This window comes from Bidens hawaiensis, unplaced genomic scaffold, assembly GCF_021521415.1.
Source record: "Bidens hawaiensis isolate Kalapana, Puna unplaced genomic scaffold, B.hawaiensis_p1.1 tig00006359_1, whole genome shotgun sequence".
NCBI classification, from domain to species: domain Eukaryota; kingdom Viridiplantae; phylum Streptophyta; class Magnoliopsida; order Asterales; family Asteraceae; genus Bidens; species Bidens hawaiensis.
Genome location: NW_027491424.1, coordinates 1,365,863 through 1,385,418, shown reverse-complemented (window position 1 = coordinate 1,385,418; position 19,556 = coordinate 1,365,863). Strand labels below are relative to the sequence as shown.

The 19,556-nt window shown below is 44.4% G+C and overlaps 1 protein-coding gene across 1 annotated transcript; it reads left to right on the top strand.

Moving 5' to 3' along the window:
• Positions 1-1,465: 1,465 nt before the first annotated feature.
• LOC143632029 (RCC1 domain-containing protein RUG3, mitochondrial-like) lies at positions 1,466-17,653 on the top strand. The gene is made up of 6 exons (XM_077100625.1): positions 1,466-1,949; positions 15,963-16,102; positions 16,195-16,389; positions 16,941-17,069; positions 17,146-17,301; positions 17,389-17,653. The coding sequence occupies exons 1-6, from the start codon at positions 1,471-1,473 to the stop codon at positions 17,583-17,585; spliced, it is 1,296 nt and encodes a 431-aa protein (XP_076956740.1). The 5' UTR covers positions 1,466-1,470; the 3' UTR covers positions 17,586-17,653.
• The last annotated feature ends 1,903 nt before the right edge of the window (positions 17,654-19,556 follow it).

The following is a 19,556-nucleotide window of genomic DNA, read 5'->3' as shown; positions in this document are numbered from 1 at the left end:
TTCATGTATGGATGCATATTAGGTTGTTTACTGTGTGTTTACAACTAGTTTATGGTTTATTGTTAACGTTTTCCATAGGAACGGTAATTGAAAGTTTAGAGATACTTTATATTCTGCCACTTGAGAGACCGGGAGGTAATTAAGTGTCGTCTATTTTGGTCTTTTGCGGGTTTGGGTAGTGATTTCACGGGAGTGAGTTACCCTAGACTACATAGATTCTCACAGATCCGAATTATAACCGAATTTAATAAAAATACCCCTTTACGCCTTAGTGTGTTTTGTGATTAGAGAGACCGGGAGGTAATTTAATCTTTGGGTACCTTAGCATAGTTAGGTAAGGTGAGACCGGGAGGTGATCCTTACCATTAAACCGTGAGCTTACATGATATTTAGGGTTCTTAGGTATTGTTGGTGAGACCGGGAGGAGATCTAACATACTTTAGTTATTCCTTAAATTTCATATTTTTAGAATACGGTACCATTCATTAATCCATTACTGAGAGTTTACGAGTTGACTAGTAGGATTCCTTACCTAGGTAGTTGTTCTCCCTATTTGAGTTTTACCCCTATTTGTTCGCGTCAGTTTTAGTTTAAGTATTATTTAATTTATAGTTAATAATTAGAAAACACAAAAATCATTTAAATCTATTTATTTAAGTTATTAGTCAGAGTCTAGTTTAGGTGTCGCTAGTGTTCTTTGGGTTCGATATCCGGACTTCATTAGGCTTTACTACGGTTGATAGGTACACTTGCCTGTCTAGTGGTCTAGCATTAGGATAGTCTAGATTTATAAATTTAAAACTAGAGTGTCTAGGTTAGGTTACGTTTTAATAGACCGTTTCGCACATCATGGACTCAATGTGACTCCGCTTTTAGACCACAATAACGTAAACAATAATTTTCTCTTTCTTAAATGAACTTAGGAACACAATCAGAAAATTCTCGAGAAGAAACATGTGTTTGTGTATTATTACTATGAGTTTAATAATAATTTATTTATATTTTTAATATTATTATCCACGTCACACACCACATAATTAAAAAATAGCGGAGTTAATCCGTTAAAATAGGGTTTTTAATGATAACAAAATTGAAAGTTAAGATTACCAGTAATTAGACTGTTATTTGAAATTAATATTGACCAATAAATAATGGTTTTAATTATTAGAATTCAATTTTCTTTAACTCTATCAACGGTAAAATAAAAAATCTTTAATAAATAAACATAAACAAACAAATATTAACGAACATAATTGAAGGGACATGACATCTATTCGTATTCGTTCATTTAACTAACCAAACGTAATACCTTATCCATGGTCGTTCATTTATTCAACGAACAAATATAAACAAACTTTTTATCAAACAGTTCATAAACAGTTTGCCGAACACCCTGTTCGTTTACGCTCCTACAAAGTTTGTGCAGTATAGATGTGATTTTGAGAAATGAAATAAACCCGGTAGAAGCAAATGGCCCTCCGTCACCTCCGCCGTACACTAACCACCGCCGCCGCCGCCGACAAACTCCCAATATTATACAATAACTCCACGACCACCTCGTCCGACAACGCCGTTACCCTCCAGCTGCTGGCGTGGGGTAGAGGGTCTTCCGGGCAGTTGGGTAACGGCAAAGAAGAATCCCAAATATACCCTTCACCCATTTCATCAATGATTGTTGGTTCTGTGTCTTATAATATAATATCATCTTGTGCCAAGGGTGGAAATGGGCAATTGGATGTTGGTGTTGGGTGTGGGTTGTTTCATTCTGCCGTGTTAATTGATGGGAGGTTGTGGATTTGGGGTAAAGGAGACGGTGGGCGACTTGGGTTTGGTCATGAGAATACCGTGTTTCGGCCGACGGTGAACCCGGGTTTGGAGTCGGTTCGGAGTGTGGCTCTTGGTGGGCTTCATTCTGTTGCGATTGATTCGGCTGGTCAAGTGTTCTCATGGTCAGTTGTTTTAACTTGAATTTTGTGTTTTTTATGTTAATTGTTTATTTTAATTGTCGAATTATTAATTGAATGTATGCTGATACATTTATATGAATTTAGAGTTGAATAGTATCAAACATTGGTGAGAATGTGAGATCAAATAAAAAGTATTTTGCTTAGGTAGCATAGGAAAGTATTTTATTTTATCGGTAACTGGCTCAGATGTACTCAGATTGAACTCACGACAGCGGCGTTGGAACTGGCTTGTCGAACTATACCATTTTGGTTTTTAATGTTTAGCTTTTACGGTTTAGCGGATAGCTTATAGTGCCTTTAGGGTTTCGTTTTATAATTTTAGCGTTAGGGGCTAACTTTACTGTTTAGGTTTCGACGAGCCGGTTCCAATGCCGTTGGAATAAGATCAGTCAGAGTTTGTTGCTTTGTTTGAGCCGGTTTTTATCCGAAACAAAAAATCATTTTAGGCTACTTGGGCAAAATAGATTTTTTTGGGATTGTTCCTCATCAAAATGTGCCCTATAAACAAGTGCACATAATTAAAGAGACTAAAACTCATTTTCAGCGGGTCTAATCTGGTTGATAGCATTAGATCTTTGCTTTATATAAGTTGATACTACATTGAGTTTTTTATGACCTAATCTGTACCTTTTTATCAAAGTCATTAATTTCATTATATAAGAAGCACATCACGCATCAACAATCTATGTTACGAGTTATACGTAACAAGTATAACTACAGGTTGTGTCCGGTTATATGAAACATGTCAGGTGTGGCTAGAAGTGCTTTATATACCATTTAATAATATATTTACAAAATTTTACATCCCCATTTTTATGTTTAGTATTTACAATATTAAGATAATTGAGATTAGTGTTCCATCATATAAGTTATATATAGGAAAGCTAATCCACTGAAGAGGTAGGTCCCAGCAGAGACCAGTTGGTCCCGCAAGACTCACCTGGAGCAGGGACGTCTGCGCAAAGGCCATCTGCTCCCGCAGGACCCACCATGCTCATAGGATCTTACGCGCAGTACACAAGCTGAACACGCAGGGAAAGCCTCCCAATGGTGAAGTACCCCGCCTGTTCCCGCAGTTGCGGATACAAGCCACCAGGAAAGGCTACCCGCAGACAGCAGGGCTACACGCACAAGACATTAGCTACTTCAGTAGTCACATGAAGGGATGAGCAAGGCGGGAACAATCCCGCCTAAATGAGCCAGTCTGATTCTGAAAGATCTCTTGTACCATACCTACAGAAGTATGGATAGGACAGACGATCTGACCAGAACAGCCCATGAGCCAATCACAGGGTGACAGCTCATCGACAACAGGACGAGGAGGAGCACCCTCTAGTACTGTTTGTCACTATCAGCCGCTGCCTACTCACCAACCCTTACTGAGGAGCATGCGCGGCCTACAGTTGGTGGAATAGTGTTACTGTTGGCCGTAACCTATTCACCAACCAGCATGGCCTGCGTACAATCCACAGTAAGTAGGACGTGCATAATCTACAGTTGGTGGAATAGTGCAGCCGACTTTGTTACTGTTGGCCGTAACCTACCCACCAACCAGTATGGCCTGTGCATAGTCCACTGTTGGTTGAACAGGAATACTATTCAGCCGGCTGTACCTTCTAGAAAACCTACCTTCGGCTATAAATACTCCAACATCTTGGAATGGTAAGATCATCTGCTATCCAGTTATCTAGCAATCTCTTAATATACACTTATATTCAGAGCAACCTAGTCTGATTCTCACGCCGGAGGGTGGTCACAAGGAGGAACCCCCCCCCTTCTCAGTGACGAGCTTACGGTGTTTGTTTTGCAGGTCTCCTGAAGGACAGCCTTCTCAGCTAGACCTCATTCGTGGGAAACATTACTTAACCCTCAGATTATCTATAATCTGTACCGGGTCACTTAGTGTTTCTTCATTGGCGCCATCCGTGCATAAAAGCTAGAACTATTTTAGTTTTCACAATTTCTGAAGAAATGGTTAACGTTACTCCGGTCCAAAGGCCTGTAACTGACCAAGAAACCCCGGTAACCACCCCAGCAACTGTGGGGAACACCGGCGGTTATACAATCCTTACGAACACTACCCCGACTACCCAAGCCGGGGCAAGTGGAGTAAATATTCCATTGGGGTTCACCGATACCCAACTGGAAAAACGAACGAAGGTCCCTCGCCAAACACTAGATCAAGTGAAGGCGTGGGCCGAAGCACGGCAAAGAGAATTCCAAGCCGAATTGGATGAACGCTTGCGTTCAGCTCAACAGGCTGACGAATTCACCAGTACTCGCCAACACCTCAATATGAGCAGTGACTGCGAGTACTCAGAAGATGAGTTGGAGTCTGATACCGACGCGAACCCTCGCCATAAGGCGAAAGGGAAGCGTAAGGACACGGACGTCCAACCAAAAAGGAATTTTGGGGAAGCTTTTAAACCAATCGCGGAGAGAAACCCGCGTGACTTCTCCAAAACCTTTAGACCAACTGCCACAAATGCAGGAAGGTCAAAATTCGCAAGAGACATTGCGGAGGCAATCGCCCCAAGAAGTGCCAAACAAATGTCAAACATTGGCACTTATGATGGTCTATCCGACCCAGACGACCATCTGAACAGGTTCATTGCGGGGGCTACCGTCAGCAACTGGACGGAACCCACGTGGTGCTACATGTTCCAGATGACTCTGGTCGGAGCAGCCAGGGCATGGTTCGATCGTTTACCGATCCACCACATATATGACTGGGCGGACTTTCAGAACAAGTTCAGCCAGCACTTCAGCCAACAGAGGAAGTACACTGAAGAGCAGTGGACGATCCTCAACTGCGTGAGAGAGGAGGATGAATCTTTACTAGACTTCATCACTCGCTTCAACTCTAAAAAGCTTAGTCTCGGCAACATAAGTGAGGATCTGGTTCGCGCCGCCTTCATCCAAGGCGCCGAATACCCAGAACTTATCCGCACGTTGACGGGTAAGGATGGCATGCCATCCACATGGGATGCCATCATGACGGCGGCAAAGCGCTTTGCCGAGACGGAAAAGCAACTGGGAAGGGACCTTCCCCAGAGTACGCACCTCTACACGCAGAGGACAAGAGAGAACAATGTCCGGATCGCCCGACAGAACAAAAAGAGGAGGCTAGGTATTTGGCAGTCAAGGGTAAACTTTGACACCTCATCCAGCTCTCGCCCTCTTGTTGGCGGAAGGGACAACACACACCCTTCAAATCGAAAACACCGGTGGACGCCACTCACAAAGAGCGTCACGGAGATATTTGCCACGGAAAAATTGCCATGGCCCAAAGCCCCATCGATCCGGCAGAAACCTAATGCGGATCAAAGCAAATCCTGTGATTTCCACGGGACAAAGGGTCATGGTACTGAAGAGTGCACATCCTTGAAGGATATTATTGAAACATTTGTTAAGGATGGAAGGCTTGCACATCTCGTGGCATCGATCAGGAAGGGAGGAAGGAATGACAACCGGTACAGAGGTAACGGACGAAAGCCCGTCGACATCAGCATCAACATGGTTCATGGCAAGGTCAGAGGAAGAAAAAGACGGGTGATAGAACCATGCGCGTGGAAGGAAGCTGAGGTGCGCTTCCCGCGAGTGCCAGGAGGCCCCAGCAAAGAAGGCCCCATCGTCATCAGAAGCCAGCTGGGGCACTACATCACCTCCCGCACTCTTGCTGACAACGGCGCTTCGTCGACAGTGATGTACAGGCAGTTCTTTGATAAGCTGGATGATGAAGACAAGGAACGCTTGGAAACGGTCTACGCTTCAATGGAAGGGTTTGATGGCAGTACAGAAACACCCCTGGGTATCCTATCTTTCCCCGTTACTCTTACTAATGGGAATCATTCACGCACAGAAGACGTGGATTTTGTCGTGATGAAAAAGCCACACCACACATACGACATCCTATTCGGAAGAGATGGGATGGCAAGATTCAACGCCGTGGTATCTTCAGTCCACGGCATGATGGGATGGCCAACAGCTGAGGGTGTAGCAATGATCTCTGGCATTCCCCAGGTATGCATTGCATCTGTCTCATCTAAACCCAAACTGAAGAAGGCTAAACCAACCATCACTGAACCGGAAAAATGGGCCTTCAATGGCAAATACCCCGACCAGGCCGTTACCATTGGACCAACAATTGTTGATCCCACCCGCACCTTACTCAAGCGCTTACTGCAGAAAAACGCTGACATCTTTGCGTGGACACCAGCTGACATGACTGGTGTACCCCGAAGTAAGGCGGAGCATAAGCTCAAATGCGATCCGGCTGTTACGCCAATCGTACAAAAGCGCAGGGTAATGGGGCCTGAACAAACTAACGCGTGTAGAACCCAAGTCAAGGAACTCCTTGACGCAGGCATCGTACGCGTTAGTAGATATCAAACATGGGTTGCAAATCCCGTAATGGTACCGAAGAATGACAAACAATGCGCATGTGCATAGATTTCAAAGATTTGAACAAAGCATGCCCCAAAGATTGTTATCCGTTACCAGAAATTGATCTCAAAGTGGATTCGTTGGCGCCATTTCGCCTTAAATGCTTCTTGGATGCGTATAAGGGGTACCACCAAATCCACATGGCCATTGATGACCAGGACAAAACCGCATTTCGGACGCCCGATGGTACATTTTGTTATAAAATGATGCCATTCGGACTTAAGAATGCAGGGTCCACGTACCAACGGCTAATGGACAAAGAGTTTCATGCCCAAATCGGGAGAAACTTGGAAGTCTATATGGATGATTTGGTCATCAAAAGCCTCGAGCCTGAGGCGATGTTGAAAGACATTGAAGAAACTTTCAACACGCTCCGAAAGATAAACATGAAGCTCAACCCGAGCAAGTGTTCATTTGGGATGGAAGAAGGGAAGTTCTTGGGAGTCATTGTTACTAAAGATGGCTTTAGAGCGAACCCTGAAAAGGTCGAAGCCATTGTTAAAATGGAATCACCTACCACCATCAAACAGGCTCAGACACTGAATGGGCGACTAGTCGCACTTAATCGCTTCTTGGCAAACCATGCGGATAAGTCGTTTCCTTTCGTGTCAACACTGAGAAACTGCCTGAAGAAAACGCACTTCCGCTGGACACCAGAAGCGGAAGCAGCTTTTCAGGAGATTCGGTCACGCCTGATCGAACTTCCAACGCTTACAGCACCACAAGCGGGAGAGGAGTTAATCCTATACCTTTCCGCAACAGATAGAGCAACCGGGGCAGTCTTGCTAGTAGAACGAAAGGGCATCCAGATGCCAATCTATTATGTTAGCCGTGTACTAACAGACGTAGAAACCCGGTACTCTACCCTCGAAAAATTGGTCTTAGCACTTATACACGCTTCACGCAGGTTAAGACGATATTTCCAGGGCCACCCAATCACCATTCTCACCAACTTCAAACTCTCAAATGTTCTAGGCAAACCCGAATTATCGGGACGTCTAGCCAAATGAGCAATTGAATTGGGAGAATATGCAATTAAGTACAAGCCAAGACCAGCCATAAAAGGCCAGGTCTTGGCCGATTTTATTGCAGAAGTCCCCGTTTCGCGGGAAAAAGAGTGCCAGGAGGAGGCTCAACCCTCCCCAGCACAGGACGTCAATGATGTCTGGCGACTCTACACTGATGGAGCAGCCAGTAACGAGGGTTCAGGCGCAGGGTTAAAATTAACCAACCCAGCAGGCCAAGAATATACTTACGCTATTCGGCTGGACTTTCCAAGTACGAATAACGAAGCCGAATATGAAGCATTCTTGGCCGGTTTGAGAATTGCGCGTAAGATGGGAGTGAAAAACTTAGAAGCCCACGTGGATTCCATGCTGGTGGCCAACCAAATAAATGGAACATACACGACTGTGAATGACACCATGGCCCTGTACCTCGCCCATGCAAAAACCCTTATGCGTGATTTTAGTGATTGTAAAGTCATACACGTCAAGCGCAGTGAAAACAAATCTGCGGATGCGTTAAGCAAGCTTGCATCACTAGCCTTCACCCACTTGGGAAAGGACATCCGCATTGAACTCCTCGAAGCACCATCAGTCCCGCACAAGGAAATTTGTGTCATCCAGAACAATACAGAAACATGGATGACACCAATAATAAATTACCTTGCAGCAGGAATACTACCAGAGTCAAAAACACAGGCAAGAAAACTACGCTGTAAAGCACTGAATTATCAACTCGTCAATGACATCCTTTACAGACGTAACTTTCTTGGCCCACTCTTGAGATGCGTGGACAACCAAGATGCCGACTACCTCCTAAGGGAAGTACACGAAGGCATCTGTGGGGTACACGCAGGCCCCCGCGCTGTTGTAGCCAAGCTAAACAACGCGGGATACTTTTGGCCGGGGATGCATACGGATGCACTGGCATACATCAGAAAATGCAGGTCTTGCCAGCTTTACGCACCTAACACGCATCGCCCAAAAAACGAACTGGTTCCAGTCACTTCTTCGTGGCCATTTCAGAAGTGGGCCATCGATGTGACAGGCCCATTTCCTACAGCAGCAGGAAATGTTCAGTTCCTAGTGGTAGCCATCGACTACTTCACCAAGTGGATAGAAGCAAAACCTTTAGCCCAAACAACCGCAAAGCATATCAAAAAATTTATTTGGGAATTTATAATTTGTCGTTTTGGACTTCCACAGAATTTGGTGAGCGATAACGGCACCAACTTTGCTGACAAGAAGCTACAACAGTGGCTGAAAGAACTTCAAATCACCCACACCTTTACCTCAGTGGCACACCCGCAAGGTAATGGTGAGGTGGAGAGAGCAAACAAGAGCATCGTCGAAGGCATCAAGAAAAGACTTTTGAAACACAGATCCGGCTGGGTGGACGAGCTTCCGCACGTCCTTTGGGCAAACAGAACGCTGAAGAAGGCCAGTACGGGGGAAAGCCCGTTCAGCCTCACTTATGGCACGGAAGCCATGGTACCGGTCGAAATTGGTCTACCCTCACCAAGGGTCTTGAGTCAGCCAGAAGACAATGATGCGGAAAGACGGTTGGATCTTATGCTAACCGAGGAACGCAGAGATTTAGCCGCAGTGCGTGAAGAGAATTACAAACGACAAATGCAAAAGTACTATAACACGCGGGTAAAACTCTGCAACTTCAAGGAAGGAGACTACATACTGCGTAACAACGAGGCTTCGAACCAAGAACGCCCAGGAAAGTTGGCCCCAGTCTGGGAAGGGCCATATGTTATCAAACAAGTTCTGGGAAAGGGCGCATACCGGCTCGAAAGGCTCGATGGCACTCCCATCCCAAGAACATGGAATGGAGCTCAATTACGCAAATGTTATATGTAGATCAATTCCAATACTTGTAAAGAAAAGGCCAAGAGCCACTTCTAATGGAAATGATTCTCCTTTCATAATATGTTTACCTTTATTCTTATGAACTCCCCGCTGGTGCCGGTGTTTACCATAAAGGGGGAGAAGTAAGTCGTTACGTGTGGAAGGCGGCAAAACCCGCATAAACACAACGTTAAAAATAAGGGAAACCTACACGCAGGTAGGATGTAAGTAAAGTTTAGCCATCCTTGTAAGTGCAAGTGACGGTCTTATCCGCACAATCACAAATAAGGAAGCAAAACTTTAAACTATCATTTACCACGTTCAAAGGTTATCCTAAAAAAAAAAAAAAAAAAAAAAAAAAATAAATAAATAAATACAAGGAAAAAAGGAAACCCTACACGCAGGTCAGGTATGGGTAAAGTTTAGCCATCCTACCAAGTGCAAGTGACGGTTCTATCCGCACAATCACGAAGGAGGAAGTGAAACTTTAACCCACTATCAACCACGTTCAAAGGTTAACTTATCCTAAATACTTAGAAATGAGGAAAACCTGCACGCAGGTCAGATAAAGGTTAAAGTTTAGCCATCCTACCAAGTGCAAGTGACGGTTCTACCCGCACAATCACGAAAGAGGAAGCGAAACTTTAACCCATCATCAACCACGTTCAAGAGGTTAACTTATTCTAGAACACTTGGAAAATTGCTAAGTTAAACTAAGTATGCAAGTCATGAGTTTATAAAGCAAGGAATCCAAAGAAGGAAATAACAATCTTATACGCAAAAAAGATTTATATTTCAATAATATATTACAAGAATGGCCGGGTTACTACCCGCCTAGAAGAGAATCTATACAAGTTTAAGCAATGGAAAGGGATCTTCGGGGTCAAGCTTCAGGGCCGCCTCCACTAGGACCCGCTCCGTCAGAAGAACGGGGTGGTTCGAGGAAAGCTTTGAGGACAGCTAACCCATCATCAGCAACAGCTACTTTATCCACCTTTTCCACCACTGGATGCGGGAAGGCGGCGTATTGGTTCAATGCTTGGTCGTAAATGGCTTCGGTATCCACATCGAACAAAGGGAAGTTGGAAGGCGGGACGCCTTTCTCAACAAACCCTAGACCAAGCATGAAGCCGGCCTTTTCCTCATCATCATGAGAAGCGTTGAGGGCTGCGGTCATAGCATCATCGTAGGAGGTCTCTGAAAAGACCCGACGCACAACCTACAGAAAAAAATACAAGTATTAGAACCTTTTCTTACAAAAGAAATGCGTGAAGACAAATCTAAACATACCTGAGGCAACGCTTCTCGAAGAAGCCATCGGAGGGCAGCTTGAGCTTCGGTATGGGCGCGTTCGGCTTCGCTCTTGTTAAGGTTGGCAAGTAAAACTTCCTTAGCGGCAGCCTCTTCGACGCCCTTAAGCTTCCGCTCGGTTTGGTCAAGCACCCCCCTCTGGTCCAGGATTTCCTGGAGTTTCTTGGCATCTTCCATTGCCAAGGAATCATGAGCGCGTTGGAGAGCCTCTAATTTGCCTTTCAGCTCCTCATTCTCCAAACGCAGAGGCTCAGCAACGGCTTCAGCCTGGGCAGCCCTCTCGGTTGCGTTTCGCGCAGTTTCCCTGGCCAGCCGAAGCTGTTCATTCACAGCTTGGGCAGCCTTGGAACGGGCCTCGAGTCGCGCCTGAACTTCAACCTCGAGGGCCTTGAAGGCCTTCTCCTTGGTGGCGGCAGCTGCCGCCAGCTGTTGGTTCTCCTCCCGGAGAGCACGCGCTTCAGATACGTCTTTGGCGCGAGCTGCTTTCAACTTGTCGTTTTCACGACAAAGCAGCTCGATGCGCGGCTGCATCCGGGCCTGGAGAACCCGAAGCTCATTGGTTAGCCTACCCTCCTGGTAGCTAGCCATGGCTTCCCCCAACGCACCATGAGGAGCAGCGTGGCGAGCCCAGTCCACGCACTCCACAGGGGTACGAAGGGTTGTTCCTCGGCGTATGTTCCATCGTGGAACATACACTTCATTGGAATCCGACACTGCAAAAGAAACAAAGACAGTAAGGAAAAGATGATAAAAAAAGGGGAAAAACAAAGGAACCCTACGCACCTGTAGGGTCAATGACAGGCCGATATCCGCCAAACCCATCACCTGAACCTAAAGGAAATCCATCCAACAGGTCAGGCAGATGGGAAGGTGGCAAAGATCGGCGGGAAGCCCTGCGCGTACCTGATGGTCCGGCTGTCGGTGCCGCGGGCATGGTGGCAGCCGCCGTGGTCGCCGTCGTGGTCTCCGCCGCGGTCGCCGCCTCCTTAAAAGCAGCAGTAACCGCCGGTTCCGTGAAGGATGCTGTAAAAATCGCACTCACGGCCGGCGGTGACGTCATCTCGGCCGGAACAGTTGGCTCGATGGAACGAGCAACTGGACCAGCGGATGCAGGCGCAGGCGACTGGGTCGACGCCTCAGGAAGGCTGACCGAGCCTACCGTCATTGGCGAGGAGGTACTCCCCTGCGTTTCACCCAGGATTGCGTCAACATCCACGCCTGCACAAAGAAGAAAGTGTTAAAAGAAAATTATGAAGTGACAAATCTACAAAGGCATTATGATTATACTTACGGGTTTTCTTGACCCTGAACGTACGGACGGGCGGGGAGGAACCCGATGGAGCCGGCCTCTTGGTACCGGTCACCGTCGTCTTCGTTGGTTCTCCGGAGGTAACGGTCGTAGCCTCCGGAGCAGTGGTCTTCTCACCACCGGGCTTCCCCGCCACCTCTTCACTATCTGACTCCGTGTCAGATAGAACCACTGGATCAGCTGTGGCCTTCTCCTTCCCCTTCACGCCGGCAGCAGTCTTCTTCTTCCGCACAAGGGGAGGACCATCTGCGGATTACTCAGAAGAAGATAGGATGTAAGGATTTCCAACAGCGGGTACAGCATTGAGGGGTTCGGGATAAAATATCTCCTTACCTGGCCGCCGGTGGCTCAGGATCTCTTGGCCTGGCGGATAGACCTCCACAAACCTATCCGCCGTTTGCTCCAGGATGGGCAACTCATTGTCGTCCAGAGCACGAGTGCCCACCCGCACGGGACGGTCAGCCTCCCGCGGGAACAGGAGCGACTCCAAATTATTCCCCTCTAAAAGAAAAGAAACAGTTAGAAAAATAAACTAATATCAGCAAGAAAGACAAGACATACCATAAGGAATAGAGTTCAAACCGTATTCGAGAAGGATAGGAAACCGAGACGCATCCTTCCATACCCGGCTCATCCCCAGCAGCACCATCCCGGACTCCGCAAACCGGTAAACCGGAGATTGGACCCGGGATATCTTCGCGAACCATTCCGCCTCCTGGTAGCTGGAAGCGTGAAGGCTCGGAAGCGCTTGACCCTTCTTGAACTTCATAGCAATGGGGATGGCGCGGGCAGAGATGTAGAAGAACTCCCGCTTCCACGATCGGAGACTGCGCTCGGTCAAGCAGATCTTTAAACCCTTTATACGGGTTGTCAGGGTGTACCACCCTTGGACGCACCTCCAAGTATAGAAGGTCATCAGGCGGTCCACGTAGGGCTCAATACCCAGAATCCGGCACACCCACTCGAAGTGCCGGACCTTGGCAATCGCCATCGGATGCACCTCGGTCAGGTGCACCCCGTGCCTCTCCAGGACACGGTACATAAACTTTGTCAATGGGAACCTAAGGTTTCCATAAACAAAGAATGCAGCATATACCCCGATCTTGCCACTGGGGGCATCGTACACAGTCTGGTGAGATTCAGGAAACTCAGGCTCGAGAGACTCGAGCATGAACTTCCTGACGATGTACTGGTACTGATCGACAGGTAGAGCACACTGGCACTCGCCAGCAGTACTCCTATCGTCGGCTACAGCTTCAGCATCATGAGAAGACATTTTTGCAGAAAGAAGTGATTTCGGGAAAATGCTTGCCTGAAAAAGGGGAGTATTTGCCGGAAATCACTAAGAAGAAGAAGAGAGGTGAAAGTGTGAATTGCAAATAACCCTCTTCCCCTTTATATAGTAATCGCAATTAATGCGGTGAATTTAATGCGGAGGAGAGAGAAATCGACAGTGCAATGAAACTATGACACGTGGCAAAAAGCAAGCTGGCAACAGCTGTTGAAAGGACGTGCCAGTAACTTCGCGGCCACGCGCCCGAAAAAACACGCCCACGCGCCTGAAAAAGCGACTGGAATGACCATGTTCTGTCACGTCACCATAACTTCCTGCACGTCCTGACACAGTCAGAAGAAACCGTCACACGACGTTTCAGATGTTTGGATTGTTCTTATCCTCACCAACCTTTCGAATTTCAAAATTCAAAATTCAAAAAGATTCAAAAGTAAGCGGGAAAATACCCCTTACCTTGGCAACCAAGTAACCATAAGACGGATGCGGGTACAGTGTTATGGTCAAAACCTTCCACATACCTAGCACCCGCAGGGAATTGAAGCCAAGAATACCCCGGCAACAAAGTAACTATAAGACGGGTGCGGATACAGTGTTAAGGCAAAACCCTTCACGTACCTAGCACCCGCAGGGAATTGACGCCAGGAGTACCTTGAAAGTAAAGTAACCGTAAGACGAGCGCGGGTACAGTGTTAAGGCAAAACCCTTCACATACCTAGCGCTCGGCAGGGAATTGAAACCAGGAAGGATCTTCTGGGCAATGCTTGTGGAAACGGAAATAACATCCCCGCATAGCGGGAACGTCGAGAACTACATTGTTTGAGGCTCCAGGATGGAATTGGTGGTTTAAACATAATTGATCACTATGTTCAAAACCACTAAAACCTCAAGGAGAATCCACACAAGTGAGACTCAACGCTCATGACTTGCGAGAAGGTTACATACCTACCCGCATCATACCCAAAGATCAAGCAAAAAAATCGGGAATTTTTGCAAGTGACATTAGGAAACCCGCGGGAAGAATCCCCACGGAGAACCTTAAAACTAGAAACCCTTTTCAAAACCCCTTGCTCAAAGTCCAAAAGTTCACCTCACTTTATTAAACATTCATGAGAAGAACATTGGACTGGGGGGACTTGAAGAGGTAGGTCCCAGCAGAGACCAGTTGGTCCCGCAAGACTCACCTGGAGCAGGGACGTCTGCGCAAAGGCCATCTGCTCCCGCAGGACCCACCATGCTCATAGGATCTTACGCGCAGTACACAAGCTGAACACGCAGGGAAAGCCTCCCAATGGTGAAGTACCCCGCCTGTTCCCGCAGTTGCGGATACAAGCCACCAGGAAAGGCTACCCGCAGACAGCAGGGCTACACGCACAAGACATTAGCTACTTCAGTAGTCACATGAAGGGATGAGCAAGGCGGGAACAATCCCGCCTAAATGAGCCAGTCTGATTCTGAAAGATCTCTTGTACCATACCTACAGAAGTATGGATAGGACAGACGATCTGACCAGAACAGCCCATGAGCCAATCACAGGGTGACAGCTCATCGACAACAGGACGAGGAGGAGCACCCTCTAGTACTGTTTGTCACTATCAGCCGCTGCCTACTCACCAACCCTTACTGAGGAGCATGCGCGGCCTACAGTTGGTGGAATAGTGTTACTGTTGGCCGTAACCTATTCACCAACCAGCATGGCCTGCGTACAATCCACAGTAAGTAGGACGTGCATAATCTACAGTTGGTGGAATAGTGCAGCCGACTTTGTTACTGTTGGCCGTAACCTACCCACCAACCAGTATGGCCTGTGCATAGTCCACTGTTGGTTGAACAGGAATACTATTCAGCCGGCTGTACCTTCTAGAAAACCTACCTTCGGCTATAAATACTCCAACATCTTGGAATGGTAAGATCATCTGCTATCCAGTTATCTAGCAATCTCTTAATATACACTTATATTCAGAGCAACCTAGTCTGATTCTCACGCCGGAGGGTGGTCACAAGGAGGAACCCCCCCCCTTCTCAGTGACGAGCTTACGGTGTTTGTTTTGCAGGTCTCCTGAAGGACAGCCTTCTCAGCTAGACCTCATTCGTGGGAAACATTACTTAACCCTCAGATTATCTATAATCTGTACCGGGTCACTTAGTGTTTCTTCATCCACCGAATATTTATTGTAGAATAAGAATTACATTTCTCACCCCTCAATCTGTTAGTCAATGTTGTTGCTTGTTTATGCTTCACATGTAGCGAGGATGCTAAATTCTATACATGGTTAAATGATAATATAACACATCTTGTAATTGTTGGTAAGTTTCATATGTGATGTCCCTAGACCCTACCAATAGCTTTTGTTATTTGTGGGATTTAGTGGGTACGTTTGTTGTTTTCATATGTGATGTGCTTCTTGTATAAATATAATCATAAGAGGGTGTGAGAAATTGTAACACTCGTATTTTTGCGAACCCTTATATAGTATTCTATGTGTTTAGTCTATTTCACAAAAGTTCCAAAGCTTATCAAAATAATACCTGTAGCGTAACTGCGTAAGTATTTAAAAGAGTTTACAAAACCAATCAACCAGACAGTTAAAAATGTTGACCAACATTTACAAAACAACAGTAAGTTGTAAGTAAGTTGTAATCAAAACACAGTTTAAAAAGAATGGAGAACAAAAATGATTATTTGAAAGTTTTCTGAAGCACAAAAAAAAGACTCGTTGAATGTAAATATTTCCTTTAAATAATGTTATTTTTGCGGTTTATAATGAAGTTTACAGGGGTTATGGTGGGTTTGGAGCTCTTGGCCACTCTTTTTATACTAGAGAACTTTCTCCTAGAAGAGTAGAAGGCACTTGGGAGGGCAAAATTTGTCAAATTGCAACTAGTGGCACACATACTGCTGCCATCACCGAAACAGGCGCGTCTCGTTTTTCCAACTTGTTACATTATAAAATATGTACTCATATTCAAATTGTAACATAACAGTTCTTATATACATGGTCAATGTAGGTCAACTATATACTTGGGGAAGGGATGAAGGGGAAGGCAGACTTGGGCTTGGGCCTAATCGTGGCCCAAATGAAGTTGGTGGGCTTAGTATACCAACCAAAGTGAAAGCGTTACCAGTTTCTGTTGTTTCTGTTGCATGTGGTGGTTTTTTCACAACAGTTATTACCGATGATGGTCAATTGTGGAGCTGGGGTGGTAAGTAATTCTTTGTTTTTTTAGATATTTTAAAAATTAGATGCACAGATAGTTCCACTGGTTTGGCCATTTGCATCTTTAGTCACTTAGTCCCCAAGTTTAAAAAATAATAACTTTAACCAACTGTTTGCACGAACGTAACTAACACTGCTGATCCCTAAAATTGATGGAGGTTAACTTGTTTCATTAAGTACGCGTGTAATATGTCCAAAATGCCCTTTAAAATTACATTGAATAAAATACAAAATTATAATCATTTGGGTCCCATCTCTTTTACAGCTCAATAAATATAAAAAGTTGCATCGAGATAGATCTCAAAAGCCCTTATTTTAGACAATTGTGTTAAGGGGAATTTTGGACATTTCATATGCACTTAATGGTACAGGTTAACTTCCATTCATTTTAGGGACGAACGGTGTTGCATTCATGCAAACAGTTGCTTTAAAGTTGTAACTATTTGAACTTCGTGTAATAATTCAATATATGTTTGCGAAACAGAAGATGATAAACGATTAAAACTGATAAACCTTAGCGTGTTATGTTTTTGGCAGCAAACTCAAACAATGAGCTTGGAAGAGGTAATCGAGTGGGCAGTTGGAAACCTCAACCGATTCCTGGTTTGGACGGTATTCGTGTCATTCAAATAGCAAGTGGTGGATATCATTCGCTTGCTTTAACTGGTATGACAATTGCTAACGGTAGATTGTAATTTTTGCTTATCAAAAACTAATGTTATATTTGTTTGTAATATTAAAGATGAAGGTCGAGTATTATCTTGGGGGTATGGTGGACACGGACAGTTAGGCCACTTTTCTACACAAAATCAACCGGTTCCAACAGTTATTGAATCTTTAGCTTCTGAAAAAGTTGTTTATATCGCTTGTGGCGGATCTTCATCAGCTGCTGTAACTGGTAAATCTTATCTAAGTTTTAAATAATTTTAAAAAGTTTTATTAGCATGTGTAAGGCGAGTAAAGCTGGTTTTGTTAATATATGTAGATGATGGTAAGTTGTACATGTGGGGAAATGCAAAAGACGGTCAGCTAGGTGTTCCGGGTCTGCCCGAGATACAACCGTTTCCAATAGAAGTGAAGTTTCTTAAGGATGATGACGGTTTGGGGTCACACAACGTTGTTGCGGTTGCCATTGGGGCGTCGCATGCTCTTTGCTTGGTTTCAAGGTCAAATGATTCATGATGAGTTTAACAATGTTGTTTTGTATCACCTCATATTTGTTTTGTTTTGTACTTTTATGATGGTTTCTATGGGGAGTAGAAAATAATCTCGTTAGAACTCAATTGATGTTAGGGGTGTTCACTGTACGGTTTATACCACAAGTTTTAAGATAGCTCGAACCAAATGATATTTTGTTGTGATTAACAACGGTTTATGGTTGACTATATACACAAATATTATAGCATTTGAATAATTTGTCAACTCATGACAAGTAGTAACAAGAAATGATTTATGGCCGTCAATTTGGCCGAAAACAAAGGGAAAAGAAAAAGCGGGATCAAGTTGTACAATGTACACTGCCAGGGGTGGTCCTTTCTTTGGGCCAAACCGGGCCACTGCCCCACCATATTTTTGTTTGGTAGTGTATCTTTACCGAAAGTATCGCAAAAAAAATATATGTATGAAGTCCGGCCCAACCATGTTATTTGAGTCCGTTCCATCCCATTATTTGAGTCCGGACTAGCCGCGAAAGGTTAAAAAATAAAGCCCGGTTACCCAAATGAATTATTTTTTTGAACAACCTACTTAGCCTACCCAAGCTAAGTGGTGCATCATCTATTGTTTATCTATTCAAAAGTCTTGCGGATGCTCAATTACATGGCGAATATTATTTGCTTGATAGAGTGGTTTGGCTAATCTTGGCACTTTTGGTTTCTACTGCAACAACAGAGGTGGTTTTTTGCAATGAAAGTATTCAAGAATCGTCTTCGTAGTAAGATGCCCGATGATTATCTCACGAATAACTGATGAGTTCAAAGAGCTTAAAGGTCGCCGAGTTGTGCTGAGTTATGATTATATTTCAGGTACTCATCATTCTCCTTGCATCTTATTTTTGTTTGTTTAAAAAATTGGTTTTTTTGTAAGAACGTTAATTTGTATGATTATGTTTAAATTTAAATTATTGAATTGGTATTTTTGTTGAATGATTGAATATAATTTTATTATTTGACCCGGCCCGAATCGGATTGCCGAACAGAAACATAGAAGTAGAGGAAAATTTTTTTGGCTCTTGTGAATTTCGACCCTCCATACTTGTTATTCAAGATCCGTCACTGAACACTGCCACGAGTTGACATCCAACACAATTTTGTTAACCATCAAACGGTATAGCAATGCACTAACCAAACCAAACATATTCAACCGCTGGTAAGTATTTACGTCAACAACATAAAAAGGGAAAACATCCACATCCACTTAAATATTAAATAACCTCCATTTCTTCTATGATATTTTCTCTTTATTCGATCTATTATAAACATAAGTAACCCATCGCTTTAATATCACCCACCGTACCCACTAAGTAGGTGGTTGGAATTGCTTATTTTAAACAATTTATAACTTATTAACTTTTGAAAAAGTTAAAAGGCGTGAAATACCGCATTATTCTTAGCCAAATATTTTTAGAGGGTTAGACCAATAAAATAAGGCAAAGAAATTTCTTTTTAATGAACAGCAGCAGGTTGTGACTGTGAGTGTTTCCCTCCGAATATTTCAGCACTGGATTTTGTTACTAGTCTAAACCCTAGCTACCATTCGTTCATCATCTCATTATTAGCTGATTCAATCAATCAATCAATCTCAAATTCAGGTAATTATTATTATTATTCTTCTCTAATTGTTATCATTGATCTTATTATACTTCCTTAGATCTCGTTAATTTGACTATACTGTATTGGGTAGTAGTTTTAATTTCAGTCTTCTCAAACAATTCAATCAGATAGATATTCATTTCGATTTACTAATAATGTGCTTCTCTAAAGCCTTTGTTTAGCATAGTATGCACACGCATTCAATCAACCGAAAACCTCTATTTGGTGTTGTACAACTCACCACGCGCTACTTATGCGGTCGGCGTACAATACTAGTAGAGATGAGCAGATTCAGTACCGTACCGAATCGGTAGTACCAAGTTTTGAGTTTTTGGTACCTGTA

What these genes read in the sequence shown, in the direction of transcription:
- LOC143632029 (XM_077100625.1), top strand. Translation starts at nt 1,471, where the DNA reads ATGGCCCTCCGTCACCTCCGCCGTACACTAACCACCGCCGCCGCCGCC. An exon ending in GCTGGTCAAGTGTTCTCATG is followed by an intron (nt 1,950 to 15,962) that starts GTCAGTTGTTTT and finishes TGAAGTTTACAG; the next exon opens with GGGTTATGGTGGGTTTGGAG. An exon ending in TGCTGCCATCACCGAAACAG is followed by an intron (nt 16,103 to 16,194) that starts GCGCGTCTCGTT and finishes TGGTCAATGTAG; the next exon opens with GTCAACTATATACTTGGGGA.